Source organism: Sciurus vulgaris (genome assembly GCF_902686455.1).
Source record: "Sciurus vulgaris genome assembly, chromosome: 7".
Classification (NCBI taxonomy): domain Eukaryota; kingdom Metazoa; phylum Chordata; class Mammalia; order Rodentia; family Sciuridae; genus Sciurus; species Sciurus vulgaris.
In genome coordinates, this window is record NC_136467.1 from 12,789,048 (window position 1) to 12,809,512 (window position 20,465).

Below are 20,465 nucleotides of genomic sequence, written 5' to 3' on the forward strand. Positions count from 1 at the left end.
TGGCAGTTCAGTTGCTTCCACAAGCACCCTGTGGAGTAGGTTGAAATCCCCTGCTGTGGACAGTTCTAGAAGGTTAACTGTGAAAGTTGAAAGTTTCGCATTGGCAGTTTCTCTTTGGTGGCTTCTGTCCGGGACAATGGCGAGTCCCATCATCAGCTGGCCCTATTGGTGCAGCTTCCCGGAGCCTTTTGTTCTCAAGCTGGGTAAATAATGCTCTGCATTCCGGCTCTTCATTTAATGTCACCCCAATAGCATACCTCAACACCACTCTTTTGGCAGCATGTTAATGAATGTTTTGTTAAACCTTTTTCATCTACCAAGGACTGAAATATCTGATTTAATCTCAGTGGTGCTTAAAATAAACTTTTGTGGCTGAGTTTACTCAAGCCCTCATTTGAAAGCTATTCTTACAGGCAAGCTGGGAGCTACAGACTGCTGGCTTGTTGGTGTCCCCCCCCCCCCCCCCCCCACGAGCTGGGGTCACCTTGGGAGCCATTGTCAAGTTTCTTGGACTTTGACTTCTGGCTCGCTGCTCGCTCTCTGACAGGCTGCACAGGAGGTGGAGTCCAGCTTGGTGGTTTTCAAGTGAAGTACTTGGTCCTTAGATTATAAGCTTCTTGCAGCCAGGGAAGAGTGGGGTCCCGGGGAAGAGTGTCCTGTCCGGGTGAGGGATGCTCGGCTTGCGGGTTGGGGGACGGGTGTCAGGGCCCTCATGAGCTCCGTCAAGAATCTGAAGAGCTAAACTATGGTTTTTGAAGGTTTTTTACTCTTGTGCTTAGTGTTCATTTTCTTCTTCCCCTTCTTTAGGATTGCCCTGTGGCCGAGATGGAGGATAGAGTTTTAACTGTAGTAAGTATACTTTCTAAAAGTTCTTACAAAGTTCCTTTTCTGAAGGCAGTGGGAAGCACAGTAATTCAGATAAAGGCCCTGGGGCTTCTTCCCTCAGGATACACTCTGAAATACTGGCTTTGGGGTTAGGAGTCTGTTCATCTATTAATTTAGGGGAAGAGTTAAAGCTACTTAACAGAAACAATGATTGTGGAAACCCCTGTGCTTGGATTAACTATATTTGTGTGTGTGGGGGGGTCCTCTGCTTTTGTTTTATTTTACATCCCCCCCCAACAGGTCATCAGGGTACAAATGATACATACAGTGCCAGCTTAGACTTCTAGTCGTGGTTAAACTGATGTGTAGATTTCCCTTAAGGACCATTTTGATTTAAAAAAAAAAAAAATTCTTGGCAAAAACTTCATGATGGGGGTGAGGGTGTACCCTGACTGTTTAAAGAGAATTCTGAAACTATTCCTCATCGCTTCCTCCTTTTGACATAAGCCAGCCTGTGTTCTTTTGATAAGGCCTTCCTCCTCCTGATGTTGAGGAATTTAGCAATGAAACTTGCTATAAATATATTTTCCATAAATAGGGAGGCCCAACAAACTGGAGGAATGTGGAAAGTGTCACTCCTTGGATTCTCCCCCTTGGAAAGAAAAGCCTCTCTTTTGGAATTTCCTGGTTCTGTTGGTTACTTAGCTTTGGAAGGTTAGGTGAGACTGAGCGGAGGAGCTCCCATAGGTAACCACCGCGGCTTCTGCCCAGGGAGCTCTGCTCACCCTCACCTCGTCTCTTGAATTCTACCTGGTCAGTGTGTGGCATGCAGAAAAAGCCAGTGATCACTAAAGAGACCCCAGACCTAATGCAAAACACAGCACTATGACACTAATAAGAGATGTCATAGGAGAAAATCTTGGTGACCTTTGGTTTGGTGCTGAGTTTCTAGATAGAAAATCAAGCGCACAATGGATAGTGCAGACTTCATACAAATTAAAAACTCTTCTCTGTGAAATGCACTATTAAGAGAAATGTAGTGACAAGCCACAGACTGGGAGAAAATGTTTTCAAATCACATATCAGATAAAAGACTTGTATCCAAAATGTGCAAAGAAGATTTTAAACTCAATAACAAGAAAACAACCCCAAAATTAAAAAGTTAATGAAAGATTGGAATAACACCTCACCAAAGAAGAGGCTCAAGTAGCAAGTAAGCATATGAGAAGTGTTCAACATCATTTTAAATTAGGGAATTGTAAATTAAAGGAGGGGATACCCCTACACACCTACTAGAGTGACCAGAATTCAAAACACTGAGAACACCAAATGCTGGTGAGGATGGGACAGCAGGTACTCTTTTATTGCTGATGGGAATGCAAAATGGTGTAGCCAGTTTAGAGGACAACTTTATACCCGTAGTCTCTTAACAAAAACTAAACATATTCTAACTATGTAATCCACCAGTTGTGCTCATAGCTGTTTACCCAAAGGAATCGAAACTTGTGTGCACAAAATTCTACATTAAATTGCACACAATATTTATAGTGGTTTTATTTATAAATGCCCCAAATTGGAAGCAACAGAGATGTCCCTCTATAGGTAAACAGATAAACAAATATGATACGTCCATAAAATAGAATATTATTCAGCAATAACAAGAAATGAACTGTCAAGTCATGAAAAAATGTGGAGGAAATTTCAGTGTATATTGTTAATTTAAATAAGCCGATCTGAAATGGCTGTATGGTATATAATTCCAACTATCTGACAAGCTGGGAAAAGCAAAACCATTGAGACTAAAAAGATCAGGGGTTCTTGGTGAGGAAGGGGGAATGAATAATTAGATCAACCACAGGGGATATTCACAGCAGTGAAATTATTCTGCAGATACTGAGTTGATGGATACATAACATTGCCAAAACCCATAGATTGTGCAACATGAAGAATGCTAACTTTAAATATGTACTTTATAATAATGTTTCAGTATTGGTTCAGTTGTAGCAAATGTATCACACCAGCGGGAGGTATTAGTAACAGGGGAAGCTAGCGTGGGAAAGGGGAATAGATGGAGGCTTCGTGTACTTGTTCAGCTTTTCTGTAAACCTAAAACAACTTTAAAAAGTAAAGTCTATTTAAAAAAAAATGGTTCAGGCAAGAAAAGAAAAAAACAATTTTTTTTAAACCTTGTCAGTCTTCAATATTCAGAAAATGTGAGTGACCTGTGATAAGACATTCAGGTGACAGGGAGTAGATGCGTCCCCTTGAATTGCAGATAGAGGTTTCTTCCTGGTGTATACTCCCCAGTGGTTGAAAAGGTGTTAATATAAAAGCCAAACTTTTTAAACAGAGCTGAAGTAGTGGCACCATTCCCACAGATTGCAAATACGGGGTCCAAATGCTGTGTGTTCATGAGCAGAGTTATCAGAATGATTGCCGACCAGAGCCAGGGATGACAGGCAAGTGCGTTGCTTTAACAGCCAGCTTGAGATTAACATGGTTAACCTTTGAACTCTCCTGACTTTCGGCCTCTCCAATTCTAGGTCAAGGTTTTAAATGGCATCTGTGATAAGACAATCCGTTCCACCACAGATCCCGTGATGAGCCAGTGTGCGTGCCTCGAGGAAGTTCACTTACCAAACATTAAACCTGGGGAAGGCCTGGTAAGAATTCTAGTAACACTTGTTTTATTCTCAAGTAATGCACACCAACATTTATTGAATTTTTTAAAAAATTTCTTATTGCTTTCATTATCATTCTGAATAGTAGAATTAACAGTTATACAGCCAGGAATTTGGTATCTTAAACTTCGTTGACTTATTTTTTGATCTTCAAAGCGTAAAAATAAATACAATTTAAAACTGTACACGCATATCTTAACAGTTTTATTTTTAGGACTTAGCAATGCAAGGAACTATAAAACATGTATGCAAAGGAGAGATGGTCTCTGGGTACAAAAACAACATCTGTTGTGAGAGTGTCTATTAGCACTTAGAATGTGAGAACAGGCTGGTTGGAGGAAATGAATCCTGAAAAAACCTTCAGGAATGTTTCATAAGTCATGTGTGAGCTGTATAATAACAGACCCCGGGAATACCTAGAGCGGATTTCCTAGTCTGCAGCACTCATCCCGTAGGATTAAGTTGCTGAACTTTGAGGGAAGCAACTGAGGCCCATTGATTAGCTGGGGGGATTTGAGTGAGAGAGCACTCACTGGTCAGTTTCCTCACAGGCTGTTGAAAATGTGCCGTTGGGTGACGGATGCCAAGTGCCCGGTGCTGAGGGCACAGAGCATGTGCCTTCATTGATGACTGCAGCTGCCACTGCTGGTATTGGTGGTGGTGGTGCTGGTGATGCTGATGCAGAGGAGGAGGAGGAAGGGGAGAAAGAGGAGAATGAGCCCAAATTCTTAGTGGGTGGAAAAACATACACTGATACTTGTCTTCAAAGCAAATGATGGATTATAGCAGATTAAGTTTAAATAGGGAGGAATTCCTGGAGGTGAGTGTATGGGTAATGCTGAAGCAGACACAAGCCCTGCAGAAACGGGGCTGCCGTTTCCGATCATAACGTTAACACGGGCGGTGTGGCCTGGGAAGGGCAGTACCATTAGGTGAGGGAGGAAGGTCACAGACTCTGCAAAGAAACTGAGGAGTGGGAGAACCTGAGGACCTCGTATTTGATGAGGTCCTCTTTCTAGTAAGTTGCTGAGCAGAGCAAGTTCAGGGCCCAAATGATTTCTGCATTAGTACAGTATAGACACCAGGGCGAGCAACTACTTTCTACCCTTTCCCCATCTTATAACAGTTTTGATAAAAACTGTTTTGTGCTTGGCATGTCCAACTGCATGGCCTGTCCTACTGACGTGGCCTCCCCCTCTGATTGTGCCTCCAGGCTTTGGGAAGGCGCGTAGCCTATTCAGCCTTCTGCTTCCCTTCAGACGGAGCCGTGCCTGTTGCTCATTTGCTATCTATGTTGTATTATTTAACAATCTTCAGTTGTATGGCCTGGTCTGCATTACTGTGGGCTTGAATAAGTCACACTGCTGTTACCCTTGATACCAAATTGAACTGAATGTATTGTGTCCCTGGACAAAGAAGCAGCCAGGAAAGAACAGTCCTTGTTTGCAAAATGCCTCCCTGTTTGACCAGGTCTGAGAAAATTCCTACATCATAAAGAGTTGGGGCGATATTCTGCGTGCCAGGTACACAAATTGTAATATCAAAGAGATCTCACATCTGATCTCCTTCACCAGACTTTTGCTTTGTTTAGCTCTCCTTCACTGCCCTTTGGATTTTGTTACATGGTGTATCAGAGGCTTAAAAATGAGCATTGTTCGGAGGTGACTGGGCCTGATGTTTTGTGAGTTTACATCTCTCTCTGCTCTCTCTCTAAATGTTGGAATAATGAGTTAATATATTTGTGACTGTCTAGGGCATGTACATCAAGTCAACCTATGATGGATTGCATGTGATTACTGGAACCACAGAAAATGTAAGTGTGCCCCTTAAAGTTAACAGCCATCGTGTGTTTAAACCAATTTGACACAGAGCTCCGAACTTCTCATTTAAATGTTTGCATGCTGTTCTCTGCAGGGAGGGCTGGCGTGGGTGCCTGTTTTGTTTATGTCTGTAGATAGAGGACTATACTCTCATCACCAGCTGTTGTCAATTTATTATTTAAATTGTCCTTTATTGCTCCTGTTCACATGTCATGCCCAGCTTTTACCCACACTTGTGTTACATTCTGTTTGCACCATGCCAGTGCTAAGCCATATATACAAAAACAATGATCTCTTTGTTGTTATGAATCACTCTTATAAGAACTGGGTTTGGTGGCCATATGTGTAAAATATGTTTTTTTTTTTTGCTAAATGGAATTTTTATGTGTCTCCAAAGCAGCTATTTTAGGATTTTTTTGCACAACACAAATTCTTTTTATAGAGTTATATTTCATAATATTTGTCATGATTTTGAAATGTAGTCACCCCCCCTCCCAGTCCTGTGAATGGAAAAAGCAGGTCTTTTTCAACCTCGAGAGACTTTCTTCAACACCTCACTTCCTTCTGAAAATGTGGATATATGTAGGGTTGTCTTTTTTCTCTTCACTTTTCAGTTTGTAAAAAGTAGCCATTCTTGTAACTTGTGGTGTGGCTAGCTTTTTGAATGATACTGACATAAAGCTAAACACATTTGAGTAGCTTCCCTGGGTTTGTGTCAGAGAAACATGTGTCTAAGGAATTAATCTATTTAATCAACCGAGACAGGAGGAGATAATTTTAAAAAGTAATTATTTTTCTAATTTTGTTGGAAACGCATGTCTAATTTTGTGCTTTGGCCACTTGGTCTTTTGATAAAAGAAAATAGCATGATCTTTGCTGAGTGTTTGTGCCAAGCACTTGATTTTTGTGGTAAGAAAATTACATTGCTTAAGGTAGTTAATGAATTATAAATGGATTGTACAGTTCTGATCCACAACTAAGTGGAAGATAGTTGTGTCTTTATCCCCTGTTGAGGAAACACTGGGAATCCCTAGGAATTTTTATATCACCTGACCTGATAGGTAATATCAGCACAGGAAGCTCTGTTTTTAGCCTGGAGATGATGCTAAAGAAAAAGTGCTCAAAGCTTTCCATGGTTCGCCCTCATCCTTGTTTTCGAGTTGGTATATTGCGGATCGGCCGTGACAGGAAGTGATATTCAGGCATCTGTCGGTACATTGTTTTGGAGTTGGATGGATTCAGAAGATGGGGATTGGTGTTTCAGTTTTCAAAGAGCTGAAGGTTTGCAGTTGTGTGGTTTGGTGATGATATTGTTTGACTTAATCAGGACTGGGGGGGTTCCAGACTCTACCTGGCCTTCTTGAAGCAATTTCATGTGGAATATTTTCCTGTCATTACCAGCAGGCACAAATTCCTCCTTTCTGCCTTGTCCCCTTTGTTTAAAGATGAGAGTTGAAAAAAGGATTAAACAAACTGCTTTTGGAATCAAATAAATGGCCAATGTCATAAATAACATATACCCCCGAATTCTTACCCAAATCATAATTCTGGGTGGCAGATCCAGGGTTGACCTGGATGTTGTCTATTCTGGTGTACCCATGGAGAACTGTATGGAAATCATCTCAGAGAGAAGCGGTTAAATATCTAAGAAAGAAAACTGTCTTATCCCTTTGGGTGATCCATTTTAAAATGTTACTCATTGCTTTAGACATTCAGCTTACGTTTTTTGAATACCTAGAATGTGCTAAGTCTTACAGCTGAAGGTGGGAAGTAGGTAAGAGTCTGCTTTTGAAGGGCATAATGTGATGTGGATATTTCATACTTACTGGTGTGTATTTTATCCTTGAATGGCAGTAGAAAGTGCCAGCTCTGGTTCATTTCTCTGACTGTCACTTAAGGTCACCATGATTTCAAGTCAAAATGTTTTCACAGAAGCCTAGAAGGGTAAGTGGTAATGGGCAGAAATTTGCCTATTGCTTTCCCAACTGTATTGTTTTCATTTTTCTCCATCTTGGACTTCAGGCTGGATGCGATGCCAGTAGACCATTCTCAGACTGCCAGTTCACTTTTTGGAAAGTTACCTGAGAGGTCAGGATCCTTCCATATGGGGTGATTGTCTGTCAGACTTCTTTTTGATATCACAATACTATTCAAGATCTTTTGACGGGAGTCTTGACAACTCTATCCTTTCTCCTTTCCTTGACCCCTGAGGTGAGGTGGGCATTAGGTTAGTCTCTGGAGAATGGGGGCATTATTCTTCAGATCATCACCCATCTGCAGGAAACCAGAGCAAGCATCAGTTTTCAGTAGTTGGACTCATGGTGAGGATAGGCAAGAGCTCCTGCCCCAGGGAAAATTTTGGTATCAAGCTCTCTCTTTACCACTCTTTTGCCAAACACAGCTCTTAATTGCTTGGTCAGACATTTGAGAAATAACTGCACGAGGATCCTTAGGCAGGGAAGTCAATTCAGGACATTCCTGCATGTGTTTTAAGATTGTACGTCTCTGAACTGGGACTTTCTGGCCTCGGGGATTTCTCTTATAAAATGGAGCTTACCTTAAATGAAACCTTCGTGCAGGATGTAAGCATGGGTTAAACATCGGACACATGGTTATGAAAAGGAACATAGATGAGTTCATGTTTCAAAGAAAGCGACTCAAGGGAGAGACTCAATAAATTCATGTTTTAAAGAAAGTGACTCAAGGGAGAGACTCAAGTTAGACTTGGTGCTTTGGAACCCACGTTGCTGGTCGCAGGTGAGGGAGGCTCTGCTGGTTGTCATGGTGACAAGTTAAATGTTTTCAGAAATAACTGGCACTGTTACCCGTGCCTTGTGTTGGGCCCAGATAAATCGAAAGAAGTGTTTGTGTAGTTGAATTCTGCTTGTTAATTTCTTGTTGAGCCTAGCACAGTAGTTGAGTGAGAAGATTCAGCAAGTGTGTTAGGAATTTCATTGCTGCCCGCCCCCATGTCATGTTCAAAGTGCTATTTTGTTTAGGATAGCTGTAAATTGAGGATTCAGCCAGTTCCATAAGATACAAAATTAAACACTCTAGCCTAGATAATGTTTATCTTGAATCTGAAAATCAGAGACTTGACTTTTTCTCTTTTCTTGGTATCTTAAAGACTTCTAGGTTACTTATATGAACTAGAGTGTTTTGGGCAAAATATTGGACAAATGGATTATATCCCTTTCCAAATATATGTCTGTTGTTGCAAATTAATAGCAGTGCGTTATTTGGGAAAAACAAAGTCTGATCTTTTTCTTGACACTGAAGACATTTTGAATTTAACCTGAAAATGAAAAAAATAAAATTCACTGTCTTTGGGGAAATAAATTTCCTGTTGCTACCAACTTTCTATTTTGTTTTTAAAGAATTTCAGCTTTTTTTTAAAAAAACTTTATTTTATTTAACTTTGTATGTGGTGCTGGGGATCAAACCCAGTGCCTTATGCATGCTAGGTAAATACTCCACCACTGAGCCACAATCCCAGCCCCCAACTTTCTATTTTAATAACATGGTGATAATGTATAAAACAGGATTGAGAGAAAATAAGATTTACACTTAGGAAGGAAACAGGATGACAGAATTACAAAGAAGATCTTTACAGGTTAAGCAGCTGGTTGTTTTTTACAAGGCTAGTAGGGATACAGACAAGGTGTGTTTCAGATGAACCAACGGCTTTTAGCAGCTAATCATTTTGACAGTGTGTCCTGACCCTCCCTGTAGGTTGGATAAACTGGCTGTTCTGATGGAGAGATTATCAGCGACAACCATCACTAATAAAATAGATAATACAGTGTTGATACATCAGGTTCCAGGGACTGTTTCATCTTGAGATGAAAAAGCATTATTTTTCCTGAGAAAATTTTATTTCTGTTACTCACTGTCTATATAAGAATGAAAGGAAGGAAGAAAGAAGAAATAGAAACAGAAATAGAAGTAGAAAAAATTAAGACAGGTTTCTTTGTTTCCATATAGTCTCCTGCAGACAGATCGCAGAAGATACATGCTGGGGATGAAGTCATTCAGGTGAACCGGCAGACGGTGGTGAGTTTGTTTATCGAGGCCTGATTTTCCCTTTCAGAACTGGGAGTTGTATAAAAAATCATTTTGTTTGATTTTTAAAAGCTTTTCTGTTTCCATCCAGTTCTCCACTCTTTTAAGCAGTGCTAAGGTGAACACGTGTGGTGCACCTGTCTGCTCGCATGCTGACTTCCTTGCAGTCCATGCGTAGGCTTGATTTGTCATTATTCATGAGATAGTCCTCTCTCCTCTGTGCCTTTGTTTGAAGGTGGGATGGCAGCTAAAAAATCTGGTGAGGAAGCTGAGAGAGAATCCCACCGGAGTCGTGTTGCTGCTTAAGAAGAGGCCCACGGGTTGTTTTAACTTCACGCCAGCCCCCCTGAAGAACCTGCGCTGGAAGCCGCCTCTCGTGCAGGTAGCTGTTATCCTGAGCCTTCACCCAGCATCTGTGCATGAACAAGGTTGAAGGTCAAAAACAAAACAAAACAAAAAAAAGATTACATTTGAAGGTGATTGGTGAATTGGTTTGTGTATGCTTAGATAATCCAACTTATAGGCAAATGTGAATTCTAGATCTATCCTGACCAGTATAGTAGCCACTAGCCTTTTATGACTATTTCTGTCCTTTTTTTTTTTAAGTTGTCAGTGGACCTTTATTTTATTTATGTATTTTTATGTGGTGCTGAGAATCGAATCCAGTGCCTCACACAGGCTAGGCAAGTGCTTTACCACTGAGCCACAAGCCCAGCCCTTTTATGACTGTTTAAATAAATAAATTAAAGGAAAAGTTCAGTTCCTCCCATCTTCCTGGCCCTGGTCCAGGTATTGAATATATTCCCATGTGGCTCCTGCTGCCATATTGGATAGCCCGGATATTGACATTTCCATCATCGCAGAAGGTTCATTCTAGATCTTCTCCTCATGTTACAAACATGTACTACTCTGCACAATTGAACACTGAACTTGGAGAGCCCACATGGTGTTGAGTCCTCAGTGACACTCTGCACAGGCACAGTGGGCATGGGATGTGACCCAGGAGCCACACAGCATCCTGATTGCATTGTTTAGGAGTCAGTCAGAACTGGCAATCTTTGGTGATAATAAAAGACAAACTGACTTTGAGCTTTGTTATTTTAAATTCTCTTCAAACAATACAGGCCCTTGTTGTCTATACCTGTAACTAGGGGCTCACTGCTGAGCTGTCCTGATTATGTGACTGATCCTGAGTGTTTACTTCCTAAGCCAAGAATATAATGAAATGACATTTTAAAACTTTTTATAAAATTGAGATTACAATTTTATTTGTAGCTGCCTGTGATTTTTTTTTTTTTATACATATCTTCACATGGAAGGTGTGATAGTTTCAAGCCATCAATTTGAACACTTTGTGATAGAGAACACTGCAAACATATCTACAGGTCTAGCTTATGGGAGGGTGGGGAGGTTTAAAAATAAATCGTATGAAGCAGAAGGTAAGAGCAAGAGGGTACATGATTAATACTACTTTTTTGAAATGAATTGTGAAGTGACTAAATCAGACTAATGAATGGGTACATTACTGCACACACTTATTGATTTATGGTAAGAACTTAAAAATCTACCCTCTTAGCTGGTTTCAAGTGTGCTATACATCATTATTAAACATCATCACCATGTTGTATAAGAAGAACTCTTGGACTTCTTCCCCCCAGCTAACTGAAAACCTGTCTTTTAACTAGCATCTCCCCCATCCTCCTTCCCTCTGAATCCCTGGGAACCACCTGTCCACTCTTTGCTTCTAAGAGTAACTTTTTTAGATTCTACACGGAGGTGAGATGGCGCCGGCTCTGTTTTTCTGTGCGGGCTCATTTCACTTAACACCATGGTTTCTACCATGGCCCAGGCTGTCTCTTGGCTCTGCTGATGATTTCCTCTGCTGTGCCCATGTTCTTAGTTTGATGTGATTCCTTTTGTCTAGTTTTACTTTAGTTGCTTGTGCTTCGGAGACAGAGCCAAAGTATCATTTCCCATCGCTGAGAATATTGATCATACCCCAGCTACTTTTGTTGAGTTGCTCAGTATAAAAATTTAAACATGTTTAAATTTAAATTTAAAAATTGAATTCCCAGAATGTGATGCTTTGCATCTTAGAAGTGCTTAATTCGTGGCAGATATGTGATGGGGTGCCTCCCCGCTGCCAGCTCTGCCGGCTCACTGCTGCAGGGGAAACGCGGGGCTCTGAGAAGACCTGGACTGTGTAGGGAGGGCGCCTCTTCCCCACGGGCTGGAAGAGTAGGCGGGATCTGCAGAGGCAGGCGCGAGCATGTCGCGGGGATGGATGCTGTTCTTCAAACACACTCGCCCACACGACACGGATAGGCCGCCATCAGGGAAGGGCAGAGCTAGGTCAGAGTAAGGTAGGGTTTCCTAGAAGCAGAACTGCGATTCTTGTGAAGGGGATTTTGAGGATTCTGCCGCTCAAAGGATCCTGGTGTCACCAGAGAGCTTTGGGCCTTGGTGGCCCTGCATAGGAGAGGCAGGTTTGTCAGCTGATGGCCATCCTTTGGAGAAGGGACAACTGTGAGCTTTCAGTGGTGATATCCACAGCAGCCTTGGGTGGTCTAGGTTGGTACAGGGGGTCTGGGGTTGGAAAGGAGTGAGTAGCTCAGATTCCCTGGAACCAGAGATGGTAGATAAAATGACAGGTCAACTGAGACAGTGTGGTGCAGGCATGGAGGACCAGGCTGAGGGCGTGGACTTCACCCCAGGTGACAGGGTGGCACCTGCTTTACATTACTGTCTCTACTGTTGTGCTGTGGTTTTCATAACAAAGCACCCTGATTGGCCATGGAAGTTCTAGATAAGGTGCTGGCAGGGTTGGTTTCTTTTGAGATCTCACTCTTTAGCTTGGGAATAGCCATTTTCTCCCCGTGTCTTCACATGGTCTTCCCTCCGTGTCTGTGTCCTAATCGTCTCTTGTAAGGACACCAGCCATATTGCATTGAGCCCAACCCAATGCCCCATTTTAACTTAATTGCTTCTTTAAAGCTGAGATCTCCAAATACAGTTACATTCTGGGGGACAGGGCTTCAACGTAAGAACTTGAGGGGACAGCGGTTCAACCCCTTGCAATATCTTGACACAAGAAACACCAACCAGGGTGGCGTCCATTGTGTAGGGCCAGGTGTGGGGCAAGGTGGTTCTGGCAGTTCAGGTGAAAGGCGGACAGTGTAGGGACCTCTTGGGAAGTAGCCCCATGGGGCTCAAGGAGCAGCACAGCCTGGTGGCTACAAGAGTGGCTCTCATGCTGGGTCCCTTGAGTTCTCATTTCCAGCTCTGCTGCTGGTTTGCTGTGGGCCTTTGTCCAGGTGTCTAGCCTTCCTAAGCCTCGCTTCCTAAGTGTAGTGCTGGCACTTAGGGAGGCTCTGGGAATGCTGGCGAGGCAAGGAGAGGCAGGTGTCCAGGGTGATGGGGAACCTAGCAGGTGACAACAGTCAGAAAGCTGAGGAGCCATGCGGAAGGCAGAGGTGGCAGGAGTCACCTCTGAGCTGGAGGAGACCCAGGAAAGTGCACATGGATGTGTTCATACCATAATGGAAAATTACGTTTCAGTACAGACTCATGAGCCCCCTCGACTTCTGGAAACTCAGCTTGGAAGAGTCACTCTCCCACTTTCTCTGGATTTGCCCACCTTCCTGCCATGTTTGGGAAGAGCTGACGGGGAGGGAGAAAGACATCTAGTTTTGCATCTGAGCCATCATCCAAAGGCAGAGGCCACTGAGCAGCTCAGCTACTTAGCGTTCTTGCGACATGTCCAGGATATGTTCAGAACGTGAATGCTGGTAGACAAGTCATCGGTGAGCTCTTTGGCCTCTGACCTGTGGAAATAATTCCAGTTTACTTTTGCTTCTGAGGTCTTCGGGTCTGGATCCTGGCTCTGTGTCTTCAGATATGGTCCAAGATTGACCTACTGAGATGTTAATTCCATACTGAGTAGAAGAGACCAATTATGCATTGGTGGCAAAGGCCACAGTGTGGGGTTATGTGGTAGGAGACTGGAGACTGCAAACTGAGCCTGGTCTCTGTGCCTTGGTGTCTCTACTGAAAGTAGCTGCCTCTCTGTGAATCTCCTGGTGGCCACTGCCAGCTCCAGGCCACACTGGCTGTTTGGTCCTTCCAGGCTTGAAATCGGGTTCACAGTCTCACTGCAGCGAGAGCTTCTGTTACCACCTGGGCAGAGGGGGTTTAAAGGTAGCTATTTGTGCCTGGCCAGGGTGCAGCACAGTTCTCTCTGGCCTCCACCAAATGTTTGCGCACCTTGGCTGTGAGATCTTCTTGCTGTGCTTTATCAGCCAGAAAAAGTCTGTTGTTGTCATTGTTAGACTGCAGAAGGATGAGATTGGGGGACTCATGCAAGATTTAAATTGAGATCAGTAATATAATTAAAATTTAGTGGTATGCACTTTAAGTTTTTTAGTTGACTCAGGTATGTATGTACAACACGTGTAGCTAAATGTAAGTACATGAAATTGTGCTTACTTGGCGATAAGCCATGTCCTCGGCCCTTTGCACAATGTGTAGTCTCTTGCTTCTTCAGAGCTGCCCTGTTGAGTACTCCTCTTATTCCCGTTTATTGGCATTGTATGGATGAGGCAGAGATGGAGGCCTGGCTCAGTGATCCACAGAGGTCCAGGAAAGCCGGGATCACCCAGAGTTCCGGGCTCATACTCCTAATCAGCAGCAGCACTGCAGCGAATTTCATGAACTAACTAAGTCCTCACGGCCGCTCTCTGCAACGGGGTTGCCAGGGCCACTGTTTCCCACAGGAGGAAACTGAGGCATGGAAGGCCAACTGCTTTTCTCAGAGCTACACGTATGCCCTGGCACCTGCTTCTAAAACCCTGAGTTAATTCTGAGTGCCTTACAGAAGCCCAGACGCGGGGTACTGTACTTAGCTGTGACTCTGTGGGTGACCTTGGCCTCCACTCACACAGGGCCGGCCTTGGCTTGGGGAGGGAACGGTGCCCCCAGGGTAATCTCTGCACTGACCTCTGCTCTTTTGCTCTGTGTGGCTGCTGCTGCAGACCTCGCCCCCTCCCACCACGACCCAGTCCCCCGAAAGCACCATGGATGCCTCGCTGAAGAAGGAGAAGCCAGCCATCCTGGATCTGTACATTCCTCCTCCGCCTGCTGTTCCCTACTCTCCTCGGTACGTTGATCCTGTTTTCGGGGTGTGCTGGCCCCCATGGGTAGGTTAGCCACAGGGGCAGGAACATCTCCGGGATCTGGAGAGAGGAGGTCGCTGGGTTACAGAGGGGCGGGCTGAACCTGGAGCAGCGCACTGTGTGGGAGGCGGGGGGCGGGGGGAGGTCCAGGCTACCTGGGGCTTGAAGCGTGCTGTTCGGTGGGGAGGGGGTGCTGCAAGAAAAGAATACAGAAATACCTTACTTTTGAAAAGTTTACAAAGGATATACTCCTGGGGTCTGGGAAGGGGCTCTGGGAGGGGTCCCAGGGAAGAAAGGGGTGTGTGCAGGGTGCAGAAGAGAGGGAGCTGGGGCTCTTTAATCTGCCTCGGGGAGACCTGCGCACTCATGCACGTGCACACACACACTGTGAGTAGGACACGCAGGAGGTTGCAGGCTCTGTATTTTGTCCAGTGATGTTTTCACTGATTGCCTAAAGGAATTTGCTAAATTCAAATAATAATAATAATAATGATAATAGTAATAACTTATTAACCATCTGGTAACTTGCGATCAACCAAAGTTAAGTTTTATGATAAACTGACATTTAGATAGAATCAGGGTGGAGTCGGCGTTCCGGCTTTTTCCAGTTTCTTTATTCGATTCAGAAATAGTCTCCGTTGGTTACCATGAAGCGCCCTTTGTCTTTGTGGAATAATCTTCAAATCTAACCACTTCATTATACATCAGGCGGCGTCTTTGCTGAATCTGGACAAGGATAGTACTCTTGGGGCAAGAAAAATGGTTCCCTAGCTCACGCTTTAACTTCTGACTCCTGACATGAGTAGGAGATTCAACTACGGGCCAGAAGGTGTGAGCCCCAGAGCTGTCTTTGCAAAGGCATTTTTGTACCATTTAGACACATGGGCCAAAAAACTGTCCTGACTGTGACTTATTAGGGTCACGGTGTCTGTTCTTATTTGACTAGGAACTGTGTTTGCGGGGCAGCTGTGTCTGGGGAGTCAGGTAATGCTTTTCTCAACCCCAGAGGAAAGAGGAGTTAAATTTTCTCACGTGTGCGGGAGGGAGTATGATTCCTGTGATTTTTTGGCAGGAGCCGAGGTGAGCATCTTAATTGCTCATCTTAATTATTCTCTTCCAGGGATACCTATGGAGGATTCAGTAAGTGTAAACAGCCGCTGCCTGGCCCGAAGGGTTCGGAGTCCCCAAATTCCTTCTTGGACCAGGAGAGCCGGAGACGAAGATTTACCATTGCTGACTCTGATCAGTTGCCTGGGTACTCAGTGGAAACCAACGTTCTGCCCACAAAACTGAGAGAGAAAACACCATCTTATGGTGAGTCTCCCGTGTTTGTCTTGTTCTGCTGCTTTTCCTTTGACTTCTCCCCCGCCCCCTTCCTTATTTGGAACTGTTGGGTGGATTTGGCAGCCTTGAGGGGTAATCCGAGGAAAACATAAACCTCAATGAAATTCTAAGTATGAGGCCTTAATTCAGCTCTAGAGCGCGGCCTTGTTGAGTCATTGCCCTTCCTGGCACCAAGGTCCAGCTGGGTGAGCTCACATTACGGTTTTAACTTTCACTGCCTGGTTTAACTTCCGAGTTGTAGACTCAGAGACTCAAGTTTAGCCTGCCCGTGTCCTCGTTGCTTGCTGTGGAAACACAGTGCTTTAAAATACTTTCCTTATTTTAAAATTTGTATTTGCTTCTGCTTAGGGGGCTGTGCTCATGTGGGGTCTAAGTTGTGAATAAAGGGAAAGAGTCTGAAGTCCCCAAACTCTCCATCCTACTCACCTTCCTTCTTGTCCCTCTGAAGGCAAGCCCCGGCCTTTGTCCATGCCCGCGGACGGGAACTGGATGGGGATCGTGGACCCTTTTGCCAGACCTCGAGGTCATGGAAGGAAAGGTAGGTGTTATCTGAGCAGATCGAACAGCACGGGGCCCCTCCCTTCCGTTCCCGAATGTGTCCTGATAATTAGAAAGTCCCATTTTGTTATGTTAAATCAGGTGAACTTTCTGAGACTCTGCTTATTTCTGGAATGGAATACAGGGAAAGACACAGAACACATGGTGCAGATCTCCTAATTAGCATTGTGGGCTATAAAAAGGTCGAAGACCTTTAAAAAGGCTGTAGACCTTTTTAAAAGTTCTATTTAAAGTTTTTTTTTTTTCTTTTTTTAAACAAGTGAAGAAAAGTGTTCATTAAATAATCTCATCCTGAATTATTGACTAATCTTATTGGGTCCATTTGTTTTTTCTGATGAGCCAATATGGAGATTTTTTTTTTGCCCCCCAAATCCTTCTTGGGTTAGAGAGTGGTTACTATTGGAAAGAAATTTGTGTTGAATTTGCCCTGGAATCAAAGTTACTAGTTATGATGCTAGTCTTCAGGGAAGTGTTTTAAACTGTTTTGGCCTTTGCTGCATTTGGATTGCATTTGGTCATCAGCATTGGCAGGGCATGATGGTAACCTTGCTTCTCAGTGTTGGAGCAGAGAGCAGGTGAAGGGTTAACGCTCCTTGACACTTAGGTGGCAAAAGGAAGAGGGAGGCCCTTAGGCTTCCAAAGTGACCATCCCCTGACATCAGCTAGGGCCTTGGGAAAGTGTCACCTGGCTACTCGCCGGGTCACCAGGCTTGTGCTGAAGTGTGAGGGGCAGGTGCCAGCCTGTAGTTCAGGTACCCCTAGTTGACGTGTGAAGCTGTGGAGCAGTCAGCAGGTGGCAGGCTGGCCTCTGTTTAGATCCAGGGATGCTAATGTCTCCTCTGCCATTGTTCTGAGCTTCTCCTGCTCAGCCTTTTTTTTCTTTTATATGTGGAGAGATGGAGCTTGGGAGTTGGGGAGTATGAAAATGTCCCCACCACTCCTCCTTCTGCATTTCTTGTGCGATTGTTCTAGAATGACAGATGTCCATCTGCATTTAGCCACTTTAACAAACACACCAACATTACTATAGAGATATAACTCACAGAGCGTGAAGTTCGCCCTCAAAGTGGTTTCTGGGCTGTTCACATCAGTCACAGTCTTCTTTCAGAACATTTTCTTCTCCAAAAGCACCCCTGTGCCTTTTAGCTGTCTCCCTCAATTCTGGGTGTCCCGGCCCCTGACTGACACTCATCTACTTTGTGTCTACTGATTTGCCTATTCTGGACATTCCATATAAATAGACTCATACAGCGTGTAGCTTTCTGACCACAGACACTTTTTAAAAGCGACTTTTCTCTTTGGTTACAAAAGCAAAACATTGAAAAACATCTAGAAGGCATGAGAAAATAAAACTCAGCTGGAATCTGCTTCTACAACCTAGAAGCAGTTACTGTGAATGTTTTGTGTATCTTCCAATTGTTCCTATATTTACATGTTATACACTTGGAAAAATGTGGAAAATGGAAAAAAAACAGATGTTCAGGAACACTCTGTAAAGCGAATCCTATGTAGAACACGTAGTTTTCTTTTTCTTTTCTTTTTTTTTTTTTTATTGCGGCTGCATTAGTATTCTGTCTCATGGCTAAAGCACCTAATTATTCAGTTTGCTATTGTTGGATATTAAGGATTTTTCTGGGTTTTCCCCAGGTTATGAATTGTGTTTCCATAAGCATCCTTGTACACAGATCCTTGCACGCTTTGGGGAGTGGGATTTCTCAGTGTTGCCACTGAGTCCTTTCTTAACTTCCTATTTGGTTTCTTAAACACCTCCCTGGTCGCAGGAGGCCTGCTGGCTAATATTAAGGCAAGATCATTATTTGTTCAGGAATGTCCCAGTCATTGTAGAGCCTTAATCTTTGCTCATCATCAAAGGCAAACGGTGCCTGTCCTTCCTTCAGGGTGACATCCAAGGGCACCACACCTTGCTGAATGCTCATGGGGGGGGGGGTGCCTCAGCAGAAGCAGCCCTGGAGGCATGTACTTCATGTCGTAGGCACTGAGCAAGGACAGCTGGGGAAAGTGAGAGAATCTTGCTGCTTTCTGTCTTTGACTTGTGATTTTAAGTGAATTCTGAAAATTCTTCCATGGGTAAAGAAGTGCAGGCTCTCAGGCCCTGCTGGGCCCTCGTGTTAACCTGTCTGGTGCAAGAGCGTCCTACAGCCTTTGGGCCTTGGAGCCCACCCAGAGAGAAGAGCCGGATGTGGCGCCCCTTTCTGGGGTGTCATTGACGTTGGGGTAGGCAGAGGGCCCTGCAGACACACCGTGCCAGGGAGTGCTGTTTAACGGACTTGCATGCTCTCTCTGGACACAGGGGAAGACGCACTGTGCAGGTATTTCAGCAACGAGCGGATTCCCCCCATCATCGAGGAGAGCGCCCCTCCCCAGTATCGCTTCTCCAGACCCACGGCTGAGCGGCAACTGGTGCGGGGCGCAGACTACATCCGAGGGAGCAGGTGCCACATCAACTCAGATCTCCACAGCAGCGCCACCATTGCGTTCCAGGAGGGGACCAAGAAGAAATCTGCCTCTTCGGGGAAGTCCTCCTCGGCAGAGCAGTCCCTGCTGGTCAGCTGGCTCACCCGCCTGAAGCTATTGACTCCCTGAGGGCTGCCCTGGAGGGACCCCTGCCTGTCTCCTGCTACCAAGTGCCTCCTTCCTCAGTGGACAGACTCTTGGGACTTCATCCACAGTGTTATGTAGTGACCCTGCGTGATTTCACTTCCTGTTTTGGAAAGTCGGATGCTGCCTTTCTTGGAATTTTGAAGTAATTGGATGGCAGCAGATCCAGAGGACCTTAGGTGCTGCCGGTGGAGGCGGAAGGAGGGACGGGGAGGGTCTGCTTTTCCTCCAGTCCCCAGCATTGGAACCCGGAGTGGCCCTGTAAATCCACATGTGGGCCAGAAGGTTCTGGTCAAAGTCAGGAACTGGCGACGTTGTTTGTTGTTTTCTCGGGTGGGGGGGACTGAAACTGGTGGCTCTTGTCACACTGACGTGTCGGTTGCTGGTCCACCTTCTTTACCTGAAAAAGCCAGTGGAGAACACATTTTTGTTTTGATTTTTTTAAAGCTATATACCATATTTTAAGTGCAGCAGCTTCGCCGTTGGCATTGGCAAGCGTGTGTGGGGCTCTTCAGAGCAGAGTTCACACGTGGGCCTGTGACCCTCGGTTAACCCCCTTTCATAGCAACCTCAGTCTGGGTCAGTTAGTTCAGAAACACAAGCACATTTCCACAGGGCTCATTCCACACCGAGAAGGACTTGGTCATTTGTGAGAGGTGTGGTCCGTGTTGTCACGTATCGTCTTTTGGGGAAAAGAAGCTATACGATTTGCTGAAAGCCAAAGTCTCATTCAGGAAGATAAAGCAAGATTTAGGTTTATGAGAGCTGCATCAGTTTGCATTTTGACCTATTCAATATCTGTCTTTGGTTTTTGATTTTAAGTGAATTATGAAAATTCTTCTGTTGGTAAAACAACCTACAGTTCTTTCAAAACTGCATACATTTTGATAATTAGAAATATCTTGGAAAGCCTCATGGTCACTAATTTTCAACTAGCATCAGGTATTTTGAAAAGGCATCTGGGTATTAACGCTCGTTTAAACTGAATGTATGATATTTTGTTAGAATGGAAAAGTACTATCTTGTTAATTTAAGTGTTTTAAATATAGTTGTATATTTTTCTTACTCTTAGTCACCTGTAATTGAAATATTTCTGTCCTGCGTCGTACCCGAAGCTAATGAAGAAGAGCATTCAAGGTCCTCTCTGATCTCCACAGGACTGCCTTCGCTGCAACCAGCGTGGGCACTCATATTGAAAAATGCAGTAAACCCTCCTAAGCATTTGGGGGTTTTGCAAATTAGCCACGGGGCCGCAGAAGCATGCGCAGAGTGAAATCAGAACGGGAATCTTCCCAGGTGCTCTAGCAGAGCTGGTATTCCTCCTCCAGATGGCCTCCTCACAGCCCTGGAATTGTTTATTTTGCTGAACTGCCTGAAAGTCCACC

The 20,465-nt window shown here is 44.3% G+C and overlaps 1 protein-coding gene across 1 annotated transcript in view; it reads left to right on the forward strand.

The window, feature by feature from the left end:
* Window positions 1–20,151, forward strand: part of CNKSR3 (CNKSR family member 3) — an 87,750-nt gene extending 67,599 nt beyond the window's left edge. The window contains exons 5-13 of the mRNA XM_079148671.1: window positions 808–849; window positions 3,369–3,488; window positions 5,260–5,319; window positions 9,311–9,379; window positions 9,624–9,770; window positions 14,419–14,543; window positions 15,680–15,873; window positions 16,352–16,441; window positions 18,773–20,151. Of these exons, the coding sequence (XP_079004797.1) occupies window positions 808–849; window positions 3,369–3,488; window positions 5,260–5,319; window positions 9,311–9,379; window positions 9,624–9,770; window positions 14,419–14,543; window positions 15,680–15,873; window positions 16,352–16,441; window positions 18,773–19,065 (1,140 nt within the window). The 3' untranslated portion in view covers window positions 19,066–20,151. The remainder of the gene's footprint in view (window positions 1–807; window positions 850–3,368; window positions 3,489–5,259; window positions 5,320–9,310; window positions 9,380–9,623; window positions 9,771–14,418; window positions 14,544–15,679; window positions 15,874–16,351; window positions 16,442–18,772) is intronic.
* Window positions 20,152–20,465: the final 314 nt, after the last annotated feature.